We start from the raw sequence: 16,102 nt of genomic DNA, 5'->3' as shown, positions 1-16,102 counted from the left end.
TGTCACCCTGGCTGGGGCAGGGCTGTCCCCTGTGCCACCCTGCAGTGTTTTCTGGCCCAGGCAGGGCTGTCCCCTGTGCCACTCTGTAGTGTCCCCCTGTCCTGGGCAGGGCTGTCCCCTGTTCCACTCTGACTGGGGCAGGGCTGTCCCCTGTGCCACCCTGCAGTGTCCTCTATGTCACCCTGTGGTGTCCCCTGTCCCGGGCAGGGCTGTCCCCCCCGGTGGCCCTGCAGGGACGCTGGGTGTGAGCTCGGCTCCCCGTCCCCCTCTGCTGGGACCCAGGCTCGCCGCCCAGCGCTGCCGCTGACTGGCAGCCGACCTGGAAAAACCACTGGCTCTGTTTGCATTGGAAGAAGCCCAAGGCTAATTTTAAGGGGTTCATTTAGCTCTGATTTAATCTGGATGCCAGCCTTGCCTATAAATCACAGCTTAATGAGAACAATCCACCTGCCTGCCCTGGCATTTAATAAAATAGAGGAGAACTGGAGTTCCTCCAGGAGCTAAGCATTCCTCATACAAGGCATCTCCCTCCCCTGCTGTGGAGAGTCCCGAGAGTGGAATTTCCCTGGCCATCCCCTGGGAATTGCTGGGTGTGTGAGCCCAGCCCTGTGCGACATGCTGGCATTGTGGCTGGTGGCCAGGATGGAGAGTTGCCACCAGTCCAAACACCTTCCTCTGCTCACCCCCATCACCGTGGAGCAGTGGGCTCTGCTGGGAGCAGCCACTGTCCCTCCAAGGCTGTGAATGATTCTCCAGCCTGTGCAGTGACATCACCTTGTACTGTGGGACAGAGAGTGAGAGGTGCAGGATCAGCCCGTGACCTCCAGCTTTAGCAGGACAGGTAAAATCAGCAATAGCTTACCAAGCAGAGACTTTACAGGGCTTGTCCCTGCTCCTTCCCCTTTACTAGATCATGTGCCTTAGGGATGCAATCCTGCAGCTAGCACAGCTGGAGCCTTGTCACTGTCCTTCCTAATTTCCTCTGACATCCCAAGAGCTCTCTGAGCACCTCCTGCCTCTCACAGCATGTCCCCACTCTCAGAGCCCAGCCAGGTGCTAACTCCCAGTGCCCCCAGCCCCAGCAGCCCCCAGCAGTGCCCACCTTGCTCCTTGAGCCGGATGATCTCGGTGTCAGAGCCGAAGCTGTTCCAGGCCGTGCAGTTGTAGATGGTTTGGAAATCAGCACGGACGATGTTGCTGATGGTCAGTGTGGAGATCACCCCCTCATCTGTGCTCACCGTCTCCACCGTGTAGCGCCCTGAGGTCCCAGATTCCAGAACGTTCTCCTTCCAGGACCAAGCCTGCCAAGAGAGAGAAGGGTGAGCTTGGAGCAGCCCCAGGTGCTGCAGGCACTCCCCGTGCCCAGGGTGATACTCACGATGCGGTCTGGCGGCGGAGTGCTGCGGATGAAGCACTTGATCTGCCCCTTCTGGCCGTGCAGGGCGTGCTGGGTCTGTGTGCTGGAGATGATGGGGGGCCCTGTGGAGACAGGAGAGGCTGCTGTGACCCCATGGGACTGCTGGGGATGGAGGGTGTTAGGGGCGTGTTACCCAGAATGGATATTGGATTCTATCTCTGAAGGACAGGGATGGAGAAACAGCCCCATCTCTTGTGATGGAGAACAATGAGTGGGTTTTTGCAAAGCCCTCACAAAACACCAGGGTCCCCCATCTCTGTACCCCCATCCCTGGTGTAAAGGGTCCTTCTCCCATCTCCTTGGAGAGCCTGACCTCTGAGAAGGGCTATTTGCTGCAGGAGCAAAGCAGGATCCCATCTCACCTGCTGTTCCTCTTCTGTGCCCTCCCTGATCCATTAAGCAACCAACCAGATTCATTAAGCAACCGGTTTGAATTAAACTAATTGCTCTCCAGGTCATTAAGGAAGATGTGGTGGAGAAGTTCCTGCTGGAAAACCTTGACACCCATCAGCTGGGCTCTCCTGTGCCATGTGGGTCATGAAAGGAGCCGAGGAGAGAGGGTAGGAAAGGCTCTTCCTGAGCCAAACACCAGCTTGGGATGGGAAATGTTCTTGTCCTGCCTTGGTGAGCATCCTGTGCTTGGGAGAAAAGGGATGGGAGAGGAGAGCATGTGGTGTGTCCCTCACTCTTCTAACAGCCCTGATGGCCCCAGGGGAGCAGCACAAGAGCTGGGATCCTAATTGCTGTTTATTAACCTCCTTAATTAAAGCAGATTTGCATTTCCATGAGTGGCTTGCTGCTGGCAGAAAACAGCAACAACCGGCCTGCAGGGCAGGGAGAGAGGAGTGGCAGGGGCTGTCAGAACTCCCCCTGCTCCAGCTCTGCAACTTTGGGTGTTCACTTGGGGTTGCCAAATCTGGTTTGGAGTATGTCACTGGGTTTATCAGTAATGCAGCCTTGTGGATTTTTTCCCATTTTCCTCACCTCCCTGCCCTGCACTTGACATGCTCCTTCAAAAAACGGTCTCAGGGATTTGGGGTAAAGTAGGAAGAAAGATTTGCCTGGGTATTCCTGCCTGATTCTCATCCAAATCACCCATTTATAAATTCCATACATGCACAGAAATATACCAAAATGCTAAATCCTTCACTCTCAGGCATTTGGACATACAGCTGCCTTTTGGAACTGTCCCGGTAACCCCTTCCTGCACCAAACTTGCACATTCTCCACACACTTCCCACCGAGGCACAGCCCTGTCCCTGCTTCCTTATACTGCTCCAAGGGGAGATGGATGGAAAACAAGCTCATTGAAGCACAATTCACTGACCAGTGGCCACGGTTCTGGCAGCTCAGGAAATTACTACTGGAAGGGAGCCACCATCAGCATCAGGAATAGCAGGAGCTGGGCGTGAAGGTCAGGACTTGTTTTGCTGTAATGGACACAGCAGTACGGCTGTGGAAGCTTCTGCCCTTTTTGATCGAAGAAGGCAAAGAAAAAAAAAAGCCACTTTGTTGTGTTTTTCTCTCTAAATGCTCAAGATGTTGTTCTAGGCACGATCCCAAGGTGTGAGTTCTTGTTTATCCATTGCTGAAAGCTCAGCTTTCCCAAGGGTCTCAGAGGAGGTGACTCCTTGCTTTGCCTGAGGAGCCTGCTGAGGCCATTGATGCTCCTGCCCACCTGATGATTCCAAAGCCAGCAGAGGCAAGAGCAGTGGTGGGATCTGCAAGCCAGACCTAAACAGTAATAAAAAGAACCATCTCCTTTCCATTTTGATGGTTGTATGTTACTTATAAATTCTGGAAGTGCTCCAAGACTGGGTGACGCTAGAGAAAAATGGCTTAATAATCATTAAAAGGATCATTTTCCCCAAGGCGAGTGGGTTTTAAATGGCACAAATGCCAATGGCTTTGGCTTTTATTATTGCTTCAGGAGTTCAGAGTCGAAGGCTTATCATCATGATAATAGTGGATGACTAAAGACTATTTGTGAGATGAACATGCCCAGAAATAATAGCACGAAGTTGCAGCCTCTTCTCATTCAGGGCTGGTGTTTGATTCTCCACCAGGCTCTGGCTCCTTATGAAAGCTGCCAATCTCCAGCTTGGCATTCAGCACTGAGTGTGAGACAGCCCACAGGCAGGGAAAAGGCTCTAAGAAATGTTGCTATGGATATAAATGATGGAGCTATTGGTGGAGGTTATTTTTAGCACCTTGGTGCCAATTTATTTGTGCGGTCCTGGCGACTCGCACAAAAGAGAAGTGTGAGGTGGAAGCCTTCAGGAATGAAAGGATAGGATGGCCTTGGCTTCTCCAGTCTGCTTGAGTCCATCTGAACTTTTCTCCCAGGCACTCAAAATGATTTGGCAGGAGAGTTTTGTTTAACTCCTTGCTTCCTGCAGAAGTCCTGGGCTGGCTGGTTCTGCCTGGTATTGATTACAAAGGAACACCACAGAATGATTTGTGTTGGGAAAGACTTTAAAACCCATCTCATTCCAGATCCCCTGCCATGGGCAGAGACACCTCCCACCAGAGGAGGTTGTTCCAACCTGCCCTTGAACACTTCCTGACACCCTGATGTGCTCCTGACCAAGCGGGGTAGCACATCAGCCCCTGACCTGCTCCCAGCTGTCACACTTCCTTGTTGGGATGAATCCCAGGCAAATGACATCCTGAGTTAGTCACCTGGAGCTGTCCAGCCCTTCCAACAAACTTCTCTTACAGAACAAGGTGAGCAGGGGTGGTGGTCCCTGCTCAGCAGCCCCTGCCAAGCCTGGATGGTGCAGTGACAGAGGCGATTGCTGCTGATCTGCCTGTGAAGGTGACCTTGGGGTGCTTCTGCTGGGGTGGGAGCTGTGACCAGGCTGGGTGCAGTCAAGAGCATCGAGAGGCTTTGGCTGTAAATCCAGCTGCTGCTGATTTATGATGGCACCAAGTTCCTCCCTTCCCTCGAGCCTCTGCTGCTCTGGCCCTGCCAAATGCTGCTGCTTTGCATAATCCTCCTTCCCACTCACCAGACTGAATCCTATCTGCTTCCTTGCAGGCTGGTGGCCTTGGCTCTGGCATGGGGTTGGGCTGCTCTGCAACCACAGCCCTGTCTGAGGGAGCTGGGTGGGAAGGGCACAGGATGCTCTCCCACCCCACCATCACCACGCCATGATTTTGGATAATTTTGGGAATGGATGGGCTGGTGGGATCACAGGCTCATAGTGGGTTGGGTGATCCCTCAGTTGGGATCTCTGTGCTTGCTGGGATGGACCAGCCCCCTAAAAGTCCAGGTGTCCTGATCAGGGCAGTGCAGCCACTCCAGAACACAACTCCTCAATGCCTGATTTTTCTGTGACAGAGGGAAGCATCTGTTAGTAACAGACAATTGTATCACCCTCTGGATTTAAAATCACTTCAAAATATGAGGCATTCAGCTTCCCCCTTGAATTACATTAGAGCAGGCTTCCAGCAGAATTCATTAGCTGGATTAGACACACTGTGCTGTGCTCTGGAGCTGGAACGCTGCTCCCACTGCAGGACAGGCTGCCTCTTGTTCTTGGTGGATGTGGGATGTGGGGATGCTGCTCAGGGGCTTGGTTCTCTTCACTTGGAGGGCCAGGAGACTATTCTGACCCAGAGGTGTGGGATTCTCCCTTGGTCCAACACCTGCAGTAACATGTCCCAACATTGTCACCTTCAGGGTGCACCTGGCAGCACTTCCCATGGGCTGGGGTGTGCAGGCAGTCAGTTCCTGGCAGATGATCAAGGCTGAGCAGTGAACCCCATGCATGGATTCATTTGCTCCCCATCAGTTTTCCCAGGCATAAGCTGGTGGGAAAAGCCAAAAATTGCTGGAGGGAAACTTTTCCAGTCAGTGCTGCAAGCTCCGAATGCCTCGAGCTGTGGGGAGCTCTGCTCTGCTCTCAGGGCATCCCTGTGCCTGGTAGGTGTCAGGGAAGGAGCATGTTCTTTGTGCTAATTTGTTGCTTTGTTTTCCACGAGCTCATTTAATTGTAATTAAAACCCAGCAGCTGCTGGGGAAGGAGACTGAAGGCGCTGAGGAGCTGAGTCCAAGTCAGGGAGTGGCTGGTTTTCAGTGGTTGGTTTTCAATGGTTGGTTTTCAGTGGCTGGTTTTTAGTGGTTGGTTTTCAGTGGTTGGTTTTCAATGGTTGGTTTTCAATGGTTGGTTTTCAGTGGCTGGTTTTTAGTGGTTGGTTTTTAGTGGCTGGTTTTCAGTGGTTGGTTTTCAATGGTTGGTTTTCAGTGGCTAGTTTTTAGTGGTTGGTTTTTAGTGGCTGGTTTTCAATGGTTGGTTTTTAGTGGCTGGTTTTCAGTCCCTGCTGGGTTGCCCTCAGCTTCCTTTTCCAGGATTATAGAAACCTGGAATAGTTTGGGTGGGAAGTGATCTTTAAAGGTCATCCAGTCCAACCCCTTGCCATGACAGGGACATCTTCAGCTAGATCAGGTTGCTCAGAGCTCTGTCCTTGAATGTTTCCAGGGAACTGGGGCATCCATCATGTGCATTACCTGTGTTTGAAATCAATGCTTACCTGAGCTGCCTCCTGCTTATGTTCTTCTCCTGTGACAGTGAGTGGGGAGTGAAACCTGCCAGTTTGTCATGCAAGTGAGAGACAATGCAAAATTCATCCTCTGCTTACACCATTTGCAGCCTGCCTGGCTCTTTCCCTGCCGTATTTATGCTGAAATTTGTTACCAGCTGCTGTGAGGTCCCGACCAGGGCATCATTAAACTCCAGAGATGTGGCTGTGAGTCCAGGGCACATCCTGACACGGTGCTGGATGAGCCCCAAGCAGCCATGGAGGTATCCTGACAGGAATTCTCACAGGAATCCTGGCAGGCAGAGTGTTCACAAGTATCCTCACAGGAATCTCACAGGTATCCTCATGTGGGATGGAGAGTGTGATTAGGCTGCTGCTCTTGGATCCAGACTCAATTCCCAGCTCTCCAGGTGTACAATAGAGACAACAGCACTCTCCGACCTCGCGAGGGTTTTGCAAGATTAATCTATTAAAGATTTAAAACTGCCAGCTCCCAACTACTCAATAAATCCCTGTTGATAATAGGGAACTGTGTGGGGCTGAGCAAATGTTGATTTTTGTTTTGCTTTAACTTGTGCATTTCCAGGCAAAATAATGCAAAATCTACTTTACTCCAATTGCCTGGATCTCTGATTCAACTGGGGGTGGGGTTTGCTCCCAAAGGAAGTATCTGAGGGGATAATTTGGGAACAGGAGCTGTCAGAGCAACAGAATCAAGGCAGGAAGGGAATGGGGGTAGGGAATGAATGGTGGAAGGGAAACAGGAGAGAATGGTGGAAGGGAAGAAGGAAGGAATGAATGGCAGGAGGGAAAGAATGGTGGAAGGGAAGCAGGAAGGGATGGCAGAAGAGAAGCAGGAGGGAAGGAATAGTGGAAGGGGAGCAGGAAGAAATGGCAGAAGGGGAGCAGGGGGGAATGGCAGAAGGGAAGCAGGAGGGAGGGAATGGCAGAAGGGAAGCAGGAAGGAAGGAATGGCAGAAGGGAAGCAGGAGGGAGGGAATGGCAGAAGGGGAGTGAGAGGGAATGGCAGAAGGGAGCAGGAAGGAATGAATGGTGGAAGGGAAGAAGGAAGGAATGAATGGCAGGAGGGAAGGAATAGCAGAAGGAAAGCAGGGAGGAATGGCACAAGGGGAGCAGGAATGAATGAATGGCAGAAGAGGAGCAGGAATGAATGTCAGAAGGGAACAGAAAGGAATGTCAGAGGGAAGCAGGAAGGAGTGTCAGAAGGGAGCAGGAGAGAGGGAATGTCAGAGGGGAGCAGGAATGAATGCCAGAAGTAAGGAGGAGGTACCGTTGACGGTGAGCGTCACCTCCCGCTCCCCCGCGCCCACGCGCGGCACCACGGCTCTGCACACGTATTTCCCAGCGTCTTCCTGGCGCACTGACTTCAGCACCAGCTTGTTCTCATTGCTCAGGACCTGAAAGAGAGGAGGGGACCTTTCAGGTGGGCCAGGAGAAGTTACAGACAAAACAATGACCTGAGTCACCAGCTCCTGAGCATCCTTGGGGAAGCCAAGCGGATGAGCCCAAAGTCTGGCATTGCATGGAAATAGCACTTGCTGCTGTTGCCCAAAGAATAAAGAATCACCACAGGTGTTTTGGGGTGGAATTAGAAATCCTCTTCCTATTCATTTGAATTTTTACAAACTCCTGTTTTGTAAGAAGTTCAAGATGCAAGAGAAAAATTTTGGTGGCTGCAGTGACACAGGCAGAAAAACCTCAGAGAGAACCACACTCCACACTTGTATCTCCACATCCACAGGCACAGGGGAGGCTGCTGGGATTGACTCAGGAATTTTATGCCCAGAAGTTGTGGCAGAGGTGGCAGACACCTTGGAACAGGGTCTGGATACCCAGGGAAATCTCAGCAGGCTCTGGCCAGCCCCCTGCTATGGACTGGCTCACTCTGCTCCCCTGCCCTGCTGTGCTTTATTAAACCTGGAAAAGCTGAGGGATCTGGCTGAGGCTGTCAGCAGGATCTTGGCACTGCTGGGTTTGAAAAAACACATGGCAGATCTCAAACAGAGAATGGTTTTTGGAGCAAACTCCTCCAGCTGCCCTTGGCCTTCTCCCTCAGGGCTCTGCACGTCACAGCCCATCATCTCTCCTCCTCCTCCTCCTCAGCAGGGAGAGCCACAGCTGGCACTGCTCCCACAGCTCCTGGAGTCAGTGGATGCAGGGGTTGGATGTGGATCTGGGTCTCCCTGTAGCAAGGTGGAGGTCTCAGCCCTAACCTGGCACGAGGCAGAGGCACAGAGGGTCAGATCCCTTTAAACCCACTGTGTTAGCATTGATTGCAGAGTTAGCCATAAAAACACCTGTGTTTACTTGGCCTCAACCTCTCTTTGGTCTCTGACTTGCTTCCTTTTTGTGAAAAAAGGAGAAAAGAAGGCAATCTTGAGGGACTTCAACCTGGTTCTGAAAACAGAGGGGCTGGGGCAGAAGCAACCGTGATCCCAGTTCCCACTGGGATGGCTGGATGCTGATGGCTTCACAAAGCACCATCCTCTGCCAGGATCCCTCTGAATGAATGAAGAGCTCCTTCTTTGACTGCCAGGCTGGGAAAAGAGACTTTCTAACACATCTGGGGGTCACTGTGAGCAGCAGAGACCCCAAGACTGCAGCCCCCCTGCCCTGGCCGTGCCCCTGCCCCCAGAGGTTCTTACCACGCCCGAGCCTCGCTTCATCCAGACGATGGTCAGGGAGGGGTTCCCAGTCCAGGCACAGTTGAACACGGCGTCCGAGCCCAGGTCCACCAGCAGGGACTGCGGCTCCGTGGCCATCCTGGGCCCAACTGTGCAGAGGAAACTGGAATTACTGCCAGGGATGGGCTCTGCCAGCCAGGAACCCCACACTAAACAGGGCACAGCGAGCAGGGTAGATCATGATGGGCCCCAAATAAAGAAAAGCCTGCTGCAGCTCCAGAGGGATCAGCTCCCCAGTGACCACCCCACGAGCTCACAAGGAAATCACAGGTCCGACCACCAGAGCGTTTACAAAGAGTGAGCTGCAGGAGAGCCCAGCCAGTCCTGCCACCCTGGGCAAGTAAGACTGAGTTGTGTGTGCTTCCTGCTGATTCTCAGCAGCTCTGCTGAACCTGGAAGCCAGGCTGAAGCCATCAGGTTACTCACAGTAGACATCCACGGTCCTGCTGATGTTTGTGCTGCCCAGAGCATTGGTGACCTCGCAGGACACGGGCTCAAAGAAGAACGTGTGGTCCACGATGGTTTCGTAGAAGTCACCGGAGGCTTCCTTTATCACCTGGCCTTTCTTCGCCCACCTGTTGAAGAAAACAGAGCATTGTTGTGGTGCTGCTTTGTGTCTCTTGCCATGTCCATGTGTAGCTGTCACAGTGCTGGGAGCAGCACGCCCAGAGTGCCCCTGACTTCAGAAGGGACATGAGCTTGTTCTCAGCGTTGTCCCTTTCCCTGGGGATTTAGGGACTGCAGCCACAGAGAGGAGAGGAGCCATCAGAGAGATATAGACATGTACCCCTACAGAAACCTTTCCAAAAGAAACCAACATTCTATTACCCTGTTTCAGTGGGAATACACCTCATTTTGTAGGATAGTGAAGGACCTCAGTGATGGGAGGAATGGGACATGGAGGGGTGTCTACTTGATGGGGATGACAGACCCTTCCTGAAGGCTTGCCAACAACACTGCTGGCATCAAACAACACATCAAAACCAGTAAAAACATTTTCTGCTGCCCCCCGCTTTGGCCCTTTTCTTCCTTTTTTTCTTTTTTCTTTCCCCTGTCAAAGAGAACTTTATCCCTTTAAGGCAGCTGAAATAACATTTCCCGAAAAGCCAAGCTGGCATTTGCAGCACTGCAACTTGCAAATTGTCTTGGAGAACAAGCTGTCAACTCAGCACTTGAATTAAGCCCTGTTTGCCAAACAATGAGCAAATGTGACCTAATGGGGCACCATCTGGCAACCTGCCACTCGGGAGCGGGTGGGAAAGGCGGAGATGCTGTCAGGCGGCCTGAAACTCCAGCCACTCTTTGGGGAAGGGAAAAAAAGCCTGGGAAAAAACATATAATAATCCTCCCCAAACAGAACAGGTAAATTGGAGGGAAGAGGGTTTCCCTGAGGAGTCTCTGCCTTGTTGTTGTGGGGCTGCCCTTCTGGTTGTGCTGGATGGGTTGGGAAGGATGCAGGCACTGGAGCTGGTCTGGAGAGAGGAAGGAGGTGCAGAGGCTGAAGGAGAAGGAAGGAGCTGCTGAAAGAGCTGCAGAGGCTGCTCCCCACACGGGGCCGGTGCCGTGGTTTGGGGAGAGCTGTCCCTTTCAAGGCCAGCAGCATCTGCTCCTGCTCCTCCCAGCGGTCTCCTGCCTCCCTCTGCTTGTTCCTGTCACTCTGCCATGGCTCCCCACTGCTCCAATGCTGCCCCAAAGGCAGCCAAGGACAAATCGAGCTGCGGGGAGCTCCTGCTGAAGGTCCATAGGCACTGAGTGCCTCAGTGGGGCTGCAGAGAGAGCAGAATGCTGGTGCATGGCAGGCTGGAGAACACCCTGAGTGCTGCCAGAGCCAATTCCCCGAGCACTGTGAACCTCAGTGCCTCCTGTCAGTGACCTGCTCAGTCTCCCCGTGGTGACACAGCACTCTGAGAGGTGTTCCCCAGTGGATGGCAGTGATTTGTATGCACTGACCTGCCCTCGCCTCCCATTTATCTCTGCACTTTTAACAGATGCTGACTGGCCACTTCAGCTTCCCTCCCCTGCCTCCCTCACCTCCCCCTCCAATAATTAATCAGGAGGTGCTGGTTTTATTTCTAGGGCTGCTTTGTGTGTTAATGAGGGAGGTTCTGTATGGAAAAACCTGCACAAATGGAGGGGCAGGTGCTGCTCCCAAGCTCTGAACAGGCAGTGATGCTTTGGTGATGTCTCTCAGAGGGAATTGCAGCCCAAGCCAAGCCTGCAAGGCTGAGCTCAGCATCCTGCCCCCCTGACTCCCCATGGATCTGCCTTGCCCTGACACAGGAACACTGCTGGTGGCTGTGGAAGGCACCTGCCAGCGCTGTGAGAGCGGCTGTTCCTTGGGGATGGGGCAGCAGAGGGACAGGGACATCTGCCACAGGTCTGGCACCTCCTGCCCAAAGCTTAGCACAGCCTGTGGGATGGAGAGAATGGAGAGAGACATGGTCCTGATGTCTTCTGTTTGGTTTGCTGGTCCAAAAGCCCTGAATTCATATCAGGAACTGCAGAGGAATGAAAGGAAAGAGGGAAGGAAGCTTCTGGGAAGGTTCAGGGAAGGAAGTGGCGGAAGGAAGGAAGGAAGTGGCGGAAGGAAGGAAGGAAGTGGCGGAAGGAAGTGGCGGAAGGAAGTGGCGGAAGTGGCGGAAGGAAGGAAGGAAGGAAGGAAGGAAGGAAGGAAGGAAGTGGCGGAAGGAAGTGGCGGAAGGAAGTGGCGGAAGGAAGTGGCGGAAGGAAGTGGCGGAAGGAAGGAAGGAAGGAAGGAAGGAAGGAAGGAAGGAAGGAAGGAAGTGGCGGAAGGAAGTGGCGGAAGGAAGTGGCGGAAGGAAGTGGCGGAAGGAAGGAAGTGGCGGAAGGAAGGAAGTGGCGGAAGGAAGGAAGTGGCGGAAGGAAGTGGCGGAAGGAAGGAAGGAAGGAAGGAAGGAAGGAAGGAAGGAAGGAAGGAAGGAAGTGGCGGAAGGAAGGAAGGAAGTGGCGGAAGGAAGGAAGGAAGGAAGGAAGGAAGGAAGGAAGGAAGGAAGGAAGGAAGTGGCGGAAGGAAGTGGCGGAAGGAAGTGGCGGAAGGAAGTGGCGGAAGGAAGGAAGGAAGGAAGGAAGGAAGGAAGGAAGGAAGGAAGGAAGGAAGGAAGGAAGGAAGGAAGGAAGGAAGTGGCGGAAGGAAGGAAGTGGCGGAAGGAAGGAAGTGGCGGAAGGAAGGAAGTGGCGGAAGGAAGGAAGTGGCGGAAGGAAGGAAGGAAGGAAGGAAGGAAGGAAGGAAGGAAGGAAGGAAGGAAGGAAGGAAGGAAGGAAGGAAGGAAGGAAGTGGCGGAAGGAAGGAAGGAAGTGGCGGAAGGAAGTGGCGGAAGGAAGGAAGTGGCGGAAGGAAGGAAGGAAGGAAGGAAGGAAGGAAGGAAGGAAGGAAGGAAGGAAGGAAGGAAGGAAGGAAGGAAGGAAGGAAATCCCCCATGCTCTCCGTCAGAAATATTCCTGCTCCATTAAGCTCCTTTTACAATGTTGTCCCTGCAGAGATTCCCAGCCTGGAGCAGTTTTCCAGCCTCTGGAGGGTCTTGTTCTGCCCCTCAGGTGCTCAGGGGAGGCAGCAGGTATATGAAGCCATTTTTTTACAGCAGTCAATGGGACAGGGTGTGGCACCAATTTTGTGGACAATCCAGAGCTTCTCTTGTGCACAAATATTTTGCACAAATGCACCCTCCCTGCTGTGCAAAGGGCAAGAAGGAGGCTTCAAGATGAGGATAAAAGTGACTTATGGGGTCATGTCCTTGCACCTGCAGTTCATCCTCCCAACATTCCTGGAGAGCACTGGGAATTGGAACCAGGTGGAGAAGTGTCTGGAGGTGGGTTTGAGCTGGGCAGAGCTCAGATGAGATCCTTCTGGATGTTGCAAAAGAGAGAACAAAGTTTCCAAGAGCTGTTTGACATACATCGCAGCTGCTTGGGAAAACACCTCCCAACAACCGTGGCATGGTGCTTTATGGATTTGCTCAAAACCCATCGCTGCAGCAAAACTGGATTTCCTGATGTGTCACAAACACCAATTTTTTGTGCTTTAGCAGAGATCAAGGTTCTTGCTCCCGTTTTCCAAGGCTTAACAGGCTAAATCAATGTGGCTGAACGAGCATTATGGATCTTTTATAATGTCAAATTGGTTTTTAATAATGGCAGCTGATAACTCTCTTGTAAAGCTTCCTGTGATGAGCTCGTGGACAGCCAGAAGGGTTTTAACTGAGGGTTTTAACGAGCCCATAACGTGCCTTGCTCACCTATTAACCATTCAGTTGTTATTTATAAACAGAACCTGAATAAAAAGGAGCAGAGAAGAGGGGAGGATGGTTCTGCAGCCCCATCTACCACCTCCACTGCTGTGGCTCTCTGTGATTTCTTCCTCCTGTATCCATGGCCTGCACCAACCTGGCTCCCAGCCAGTGCTCCTGGTCCTGCCAGCCTGGAGATCAGGGGCTCCTTTCATTTATGTTGTTCCCTTGAAGGTATTTATAGATAGCAAATGTGCCACTCAGGGTCTGTTCCAGACTCTATAAATTCACCTGCTTTAGTCTCTCCCGGGATGACTTGGCCACCACCTTGCCTGTCATCACTCCTTGTGCTGATTCCCACCCTTTGCTAGGCTCCAGTGCAGGGGCAGGGCTGGGCAGGGGGCTCCCTGTGCCAGGAGAGGGGTGAGGCTCTGTCTGTGGGGACCCTGCCCACAGGACTGTGTGTGTGTGACTCCCTTAGGCTGAAGGGCAGCACAGGCAGAGGGGATGCTGTGGGACCTCTCCCAGTGCCCCTGAGCCCCTTGGGTGGTCCCGACAGGGTGACTGTGGGGGTGTCTTCATTTCCTGCCCTCTGCCACTGACAGGCACCTTTGGAGTACCCAGCTCCAAATTCACCCTGCCCCATTGGGACCAATGCAGATCACAGAATCATAATCCCAGAAGGGTTTGGGTTGGATGGGACCTTAAAGCTCATCTTGTCCCATAGCAGGGACACCTTCCTCTACCCCAGGTGCTCCCAGCCCTGTCCAGCCTGGCCTTGGCACTGCCAGGGATCCAGGGGCAGCCACAGCTGCTCTGGGCACCCTGTGCCAGGGCCTGCCCACCCTCACAGGGAACAATTCCCAATTCCCAATATCCCATCCAGCCCTGCCCTCTGGCAGTGGGAGCCATTCCCTGTGTCCTGTCCCTCCATCCCTTGTCCCCAGTCCCTCTCCAGCTCTCCTGGAGCCCCTTCAGGCCCTGCCAGGGGCTCTGAGCTCTCCCTGGAGCCTCCTCCTCTCCAGGTGAGCACCCCCAGCTCTCCCAGCCTGTATCCAGGACAGAGATGTGCAGATTTTCTCATCTTCATTTCTTTTCACTGAACACCATCTCAGTCTGTGTCCCCAGATGGGCATTTCTTCCCCTGTGGGCTGGGTTTCATTCTGTTGTTTCCTTTCTCGTATTTGTAATGTGCTTTTGTTTTCCTCTGGCCTCTCTGGAGGGAGTACCAGGTGCCTCCCAATTCAGTATCTTCTGCAAATTGAATTTGCTTGAGTGATGGAAGAAAACAAATTTCAACCAGGAAAGAGATATTTTGATCCAAGTTTCAAAGGGGTTATTACAGTCAGCACTGAAACCCGGCGATTAAAGAATGAACAAAAAATAGAATACCTGCAGTGGGTCCTTTTAACACTGAAGAGGGAGGGAGGAACTTTTCTAAGGAGACATTCTTCAGGGAAATAGCATTTTTCTGACTCCATCGATTGCTTCCCAGCTAAGAGTGCACACAAGCAAATAAGAGAGGACAGTTTGGGATTTGTCAGCTCCTAAACAATGCCGGGGCTTTGTTTTGGTTTTCATGTCTTAGTGTTTTTATTTCTTCTGCTCTTGTTTCTGAAGGAAGTCTGCCAAGAGCTGGGATGACACACCTGAGCCTCTTCCCCAGCTCTCAGAGGGATGCTCAGCTGCATCTCCTTCTGCACAGCAGTTCCATCCCTCTTTCCCATGAATCCTGTTTCTGGCTGGGCTGCCAGGCTGGTGAAGCCTCCACAGAGTTCCCCAGTGAGAGCACAGCAAACCCCACTGTCCTAGGGTGATGTTATGATGCTTGTATCCCCATTCATGTGTTCTGTTTATGCTGGATATCATGTTCTGTGCTTTTAAGACTGGCTCTGAAGAGTGAAAGTTCTGTTTGGGTTTTCTTATCAGCCTGGTGGAACACAGAGACGGGCAGTACATGGTGCTGCTTTTGCTTTTTTGCTTTTGCTTTTCGCTTTGCTCTTGCTCTTGCTTCTGCCTTGCTTCTGTTTGCTCTTACTTCTGCTCCTTAGTTAGTTTAGCTAAACAGTCCAAATTTCTTCCTGGGCTGTTTCTCCTTTCCTTTTTTTCAACCAAATCGAGCCTGCTCTGGTCTGGGACCTGGGGAGCACCAAGAGTTTGCACCTTGTGGCCTAGCGGGGCCTGCTCTGGGCCGCAGCCTTTCCCAGTGCCTGAGGGACTGATAACAGAGTGAGCATCCACAGGAGAGACTTTCTGAATTTGTCATCTTTTTCAGAGCAATGACAGAGGGGTGTCACCTGGTATCGTTCATTCTGTGTGCTGGGGGTGCTGTGCCTGATAAATAAACAGGTTCTTTCCACTTCCCTCTGAGGAATCCTTCCCAACCCAGTTGTCGGCAGGGGCCATGTGGGTTTGCTTTCTGGAGGGGCCCCCTTTTGGAGATTCTCTCCCAAATTTGCCCTAAACCAGGACACCCACAGGGTGTCAGTCCTTGGAGGAGCATTGTTAACATCCCTGCTCATGAATACTTCATCCCTGCTCACGCTCACCTGAACAAACACCCCTCTCTGTCTGCCCTACAAGGGCTTCTAATCCTTCAACACCCAGCGTGTGGGAACAAACTACCAACTTCCCAGCCCTGGGAAAGCTGTAGGACTCAACAAAATCTTCTTCAGAAAGGTCTTCATCAGGCCACGGCTCCTTCCAGCATCACAGGGACTCCTGGGGGGTAACAGGGGCTGCTGGGGCTCTGAAATGCCCCATCAAGCACTGCACAAATCCACCCTGCAGGTTCTGAGGGAGGATATTGGAGCTGCCAGCAGCTCCAGAGCAGTACTCTTGGCTGCTCTGGTGGCGAATCACCGGGGGAAGTGGAGTGTGTCGTCGGTTTTAATTAACAATGCAAAATAAAGTGGTTGCTTGCCATATAAATCGTGTTTACTAAGAATTACTTAAAATGGATAAATATTTTCTTGGACGCATTTTAATTGCTTAATAAAAGTACCAAGAACACCCACAAATACCTTAAATAAATGCATGGCTCAGGGAAAGAATTAATTAACATTTCATTCCTAGGAATGGCTATTAATTGCTACAAATTGCTCAGAGAATGGGTTTTTGTTGCTTTATTGCCAGCAGTACCTTCAGTTCCTGGGTGTGATGTGACAGTCCCCTCCTCTCACCCTCACAGC

The 16,102-nt window shown here is 52.2% G+C and overlaps 1 protein-coding gene across 3 annotated transcripts in view; it reads right to left on the bottom strand.

Moving 5' to 3' along the window:
* KIRREL3 (kirre like nephrin family adhesion molecule 3) overlaps positions 1–16,102 on the bottom strand; it is a 413,001-nt gene that overhangs the window by 19,072 nt on the left and 377,827 nt on the right. For all 3 annotated transcript variants that reach the window (XM_059488439.1, XM_059488440.1, XM_059488441.1), the window contains 5 exons: positions 9,094–9,242; positions 8,629–8,756; positions 7,254–7,380; positions 1,379–1,479; positions 1,103–1,301 (listed from right to left, as the gene is read on the bottom strand). In XM_059488439.1, the coding sequence (XP_059344422.1) occupies positions 1,103–1,301; positions 1,379–1,479; positions 7,254–7,380; positions 8,629–8,756; positions 9,094–9,242 (704 nt within the window). The remainder of the gene's footprint in view (positions 1–1,102; positions 1,302–1,378; positions 1,480–7,253; positions 7,381–8,628; positions 8,757–9,093; positions 9,243–16,102) is intronic.

Source organism: Ammospiza nelsoni, chromosome 24 (genome assembly GCF_027579445.1).
Source record: "Ammospiza nelsoni isolate bAmmNel1 chromosome 24, bAmmNel1.pri, whole genome shotgun sequence".
Lineage (NCBI taxonomy): Eukaryota > Metazoa > Chordata > Aves > Passeriformes > Passerellidae > Ammospiza > Ammospiza nelsoni.
This window is presented reverse-complemented; position numbering and strand designations above follow the sequence as displayed.